At 33.7% G+C, this 4,868-nt stretch overlaps 1 protein-coding gene across 1 annotated transcript; it reads left to right on the forward strand.

Moving 5' to 3' along the window:
• Nucleotides 1–2,461: 2,461 nt before the first annotated feature.
• LOC112524884 (zinc finger MYM-type protein 1-like) lies at nucleotides 2,462–4,364 on the forward strand. The gene is made up of 4 exons (XM_025134827.1): nucleotides 2,462–2,691; nucleotides 2,782–3,460; nucleotides 3,551–3,637; nucleotides 3,690–4,364. Exons 1-4 carry the CDS (start codon nucleotides 2,462–2,464, stop codon nucleotides 4,362–4,364), a joined length of 1,671 nt encoding a protein of 556 aa, XP_024990595.1.
• Nucleotides 4,365–4,868: the final 504 nt, after the last annotated feature.

Below are 4,868 nucleotides of genomic sequence, written 5' to 3' on the forward strand. Positions count from 1 at the left end.
GATCGGCCATTTACCTGTAAAACATCTAAAACATTAGTACCCATATTATTAAAAAATATTTGAATTAAAAAAAATACACACTCACAAAAAAATTCAAAAAAAAAATGAAAAGAAATAAAAAAAATTCACATACACAAAAAAAAATTTAAAAAATAACCAAAAAAAAAATTAAACTAAAAAATAGTAAAAAAAAAGTACACACTTGGAAAAAAAATTTCAAACAAAACGAATTGACCGGATTAGGAATTCGGACAACATAACAAACACTTAAGAAAAACAAAAAATAAATGTGTCCGGATTAGAAGTCCGGACAACACACTAAACACATGTCCAAAAACACTAAGACATTAAACCGGACAATCATCAACCGGTTTAAGGTTGATCGGATTGAAGTCCGATCACCTTGACCGGTGAGTTATCCGTTCAAAACACGAAAAGAATACACTCACATAATACTCAAAAAAAAAATTCAAACCAAATACACACTACATACGCACTCGAAATTAAAAAACGACACACAATACACTAAAATATAAGGTGTAATCTGAGWATTTTGAGTTTATTAGATCGATTTTGAATATTAGTTCGTTTTCGGTCAARAACAGTCCATAAAATCAAAGCAGATCGAAACAATTAACAATTATGAATGGAAAACACATGAATCGAATCGTAACCTTGAATGAAAACGATGAGTAGAAGACGAGATTGATGAGATGATAATCAAAGCTTGATTTTGAACAAATTGAGTGAGCGGATTGAGTGAGCGGTGAAGATGAACAGTAGAAGGTAAAAAGTAAAAATGGGAAAAATGAAACGGTTATTTATAGTCAAAGGTCAAAAACCGTTCATTAGCTAAACCGCTCAAGAGGTATCCGGATTAGAATAAACCGATCAAGGCATGTGCGGTTTAGATGAACACCGGTCAAGACACATCCGGTATATGATTAAACTGTTCAAAGGGTAATCGGTTTAAGAATAAACCACTCAAGGTGTAAACGAATTAAGGATACACCGCTCAACAACGAAAGTTAAACCGCTCAAACATTTAGACTCGGAAAAAAAAAACAATCAAGCTCAACCAACGGATTTGAAATCCGCACAATCCTTGCATAAGCATATTTAATCTTGTTCGGATAAGAGTTCATCATATAGCCTTTTGTCCGGATGTCTAATCTGCTCAATAAACCGTTCAAGCTTTGTCCGGTTTAAAGATAAACCGCTCAAGCTTTGACTGGATTTAGACTAAACCGACCAAATACTTATATTTCAAAACTCAATTATCTTTCAAAAATTAGATATTACTTAACATACCTGTGAGAAAAAATTAACATATCAGTTCAACACAGATAAAATTTACTCCCCCTACAAATATGATCAGATAAAAAAAATGCATACTCCCCCTCAAATATAGATTTCCATAATCAAGAAATTAAAATCAGATAAAAAAAATGAAACACTGATTTGTATTGAAAAATACAGATATTTGACTAAATGAATTTRWMTTAAACACAATTCAATAAATTGAACTGTTTTTAATAAAAATTCAAATTTTCAAATTCAACATGCCTAACTTAGATACAAGAAAGCTAAAGCGTTTTTCATCTAGAGCTTTCGTGAACAAGTCAGCTAATTGAAATTCTATATTTACAAAATACAGTTCAATTGTTCCTTTTTCTACGTGATCTTTAATAAAGTGATACCGGATATCTATATGCTTGGTTTTAATATGCTGAACAAGATTACAAGATATAGCTATAGCACTTTTAGAATCACAGTAAATAGGGATTTTGTGAAAATAGAACCCGTAGTCCTTGAGCTGTGTCTGCATCCATAGCACTTGAGAACAGTAGCTTGCAGCAGCTACATATTCAGCTTGAGCAGTAGAAATGGAAACGCAGTTCTGTTTCTTTGATGCCCAACTGACTAGCTTGTCTCCAAAAAACTGTAGATGTCCAGTTGTACTTTTCCTGTCTAGCATACAACCTGCATAATCTGCATCTGAATGTGCTGTCAGTTCAAATCCAGTACCCTTGGGATACCAGAGTCCAAGATTAGCAGTCCCTTTGAGATAACGAAAGATGCGCTTAACAACACTTAAATGGGACTCCTTACCAATTGTGGAGTCCAGATTTCATACAAATCTTGATATGATCTTCATAGATTGATAAGAACACAAAGAATGATGTAAGAAATGATTAGGAGAGAGAGAGAGAATTACATCAGCCAAATCTTGATTTATGTGTTAATGACAAAAGCACTAATTACAATTACAAGAGAATTCCTATTTATACTAGGAAAGTAAAGACTAAAATATTACAAATAAAACTATTCTAAGGAGAAACTTGAATACAAATTTTAAGCTCTAATCTTGAACCCAACAATTAGATTTACTAATTTACATTACTCATTATTGATTACTTATTATTGCTTTCATTACTTAGATTTACATAACTCATTCATTATGGAAAAATATTTGAAACGAAAAGCTTCATCATCAACCGGTAATAATGATGCATCCAACAATGTGATTGATGTTAACGATCTTCCTTGGGATCCATCAGAGAGACCCAAAATTATAACTTATAACCCAAATCAAAGAGACGAAATTAGACGAAAATACTTGGTAAGGGGTCCTTGTCAACCACGAGGTCACATCTTTCCAACCAAAGTTATAGAGGATAAAGGAAGACGGTTTGTTGTTAATTGGTTTGATCAATTTCAGTGGTTGGAATACAGTGTATAAGTAGATGGAGCATATTGTTTGCCTTGTTACTTGTTCAGAGACCAAGGTGGGAATCATGGGATATATGCATTTGTGGCGGAGGGATTTAATAGTTGGAGTAAAAAAAATAGACTTACACTTCATGAGGGTGAGGTTAATAGTTTTCACCATAAAACACTTAAAAAATTTAAAGATTTGGTTAACCAAAACCAATCAATTGTTGTTGCTTTTCGTAAACAAACAGAACTCATGAAGACCGAGTACCACATGCGATTGAATGCTTCCGTTGAAGTTTGTAGATATTTGTTGGAGAATGCTTTACCATTTCGTGGCAACGATGAGTCGGAAAAGTCTATGTACAAAGGGCTTTTCTTGGGGACTTTAAAGTTAATCAGAAGAACAAATGGGGAGATTGAAAAGGTTATATTACAAAATGCACCAAAGAACAATCAATTGACATCTCCAAAGAATCAAAAAGATCTTGTTACTTGCTTTGGAGAAGAGGTGTTGAAAGGCGTTATTAGGGAAATTGGTGATGATGTATTTGCTTTGTTGGTGGATGAGTCTAGTGATGTCTCTAGAAAAGAACAAATAGCTGTGGTTTTGAGGTTTGTTGACAAAGTCGGAGTTGTTCAAGAAAGATTTGTCGGCATTGTTCATGTCATGGATACATCTGCTGTAAGTCTTAAATCTGTCTTGGATGGTTTATTTGCAAAACATGGATTGAGTTTCACAAAGGTAAAAATATTTCTTAATAATTTATTTTCTTTAAGTCTTAATTATATCATTGAATATTTGGCTAAATAGCTTAATTTATCTTTAAAATAGGTAAGAGGACAAGGTTATGATGGTGCTAGCAACATGAGTGGTAAGTTCAATGGGTTGAAAGCTTTGATTTTGAGTGATAATGACTCGGCATTTTATATACATTGTTTTTCTCATCAACTTCAGTTAGTAGTTGTGGCAGTTGCAAAAAAAACACGAAGGTATTAAGGACTTCTTTGATTTGCTTGCGTTGGTTGTTACTGTTGTAAAATCTTCTTGCAAACGAAAAGATATGCTACGAGAAAGTCACAAAGAGAGAATTCAAGAAGAAATTGGAAATAACGAAATAGAGACTGGTAAGAGGTTAAACCAAGAGATTTCCTTTGTCCGAGCTGGAGATACACGATGGAATTCTCATCTTAAAACAATCGTGAGTTTGATTGTTTTGTTTCCAGAGGTTATACAGGTGCTTGAATATGTCGAAGATGATGGTGATAATGGAGCTATTCGGCTTCAAACAAGAGGTCTTTTATCATACTTAAAGGCATTTGAATTTGTGTTTTACATGCACTTGATATCAACGATCTTGGGATTAACAAATTCATTGTCTCAAGCTCTTCAAAGGAAAGATGAAGACATCTTGGAAGCTATTGATTTGATAGGAACAACCAAAGGTCAATTRCAAATGTTGAGGGAAAATGGGTTTGATCAAGTTTTGGAGAAATGCTACTCTTTTTGTGATAAACATAAGATCGTGAAGTTGGATATGACTGAAGCTTATGTTAATACAAGAAATTCAAGGAAAAGGATGAACATTACCAATCAACATTATTATAACTATAATATATTCAACACTGTTTTGGATATGCAGATCTGAGAGTTTGGTGATCGTTTTGGTGAGATAAGCACCGCCTTGCTTCAAAATATGGCAGCTTTGAATCCATGCAATTCGTTTTCTCAGTTTAACAAATCAAGCCTATTGAAGTTGAGTCAAATGTATCCCCGAGATTTTGAAGACAAGGAAAGGATCATTCTTGAGCACGAACTTKATATCTACTATCATTCTGTTTATAATGATGTTAGATTTGCCAACTTAAACGGTATTGCCGACCTCACCAGATTAATGGTGGCAACAAGAAAACATCTTTCTCATCCTTTAGTCTACCGGTTACTGAAACTAACACTGGTTTTGCCTGTTGCAACTGCTACGGTTGAAAGATGCTTTTCGACGATGAAGCTTGTCAAGACAGATTTACGTAATCGAATTGGTGATTATTTTTTTTGAATTCTTTCCTCATTTGCGCCATAGAAAAGGAAGCCCTTAGTAATGTTAAAAACGAAGATGTCATCGATCGTTTCCAAAAGATGAAGCCACGCCGAG

Source organism: Cynara cardunculus (assembly GCF_001531365.2).
Source record: "Cynara cardunculus var. scolymus isolate 2C chromosome LG 13, CcrdV1, whole genome shotgun sequence".
Lineage (NCBI taxonomy): Eukaryota > Viridiplantae > Streptophyta > Magnoliopsida > Asterales > Asteraceae > Cynara > Cynara cardunculus.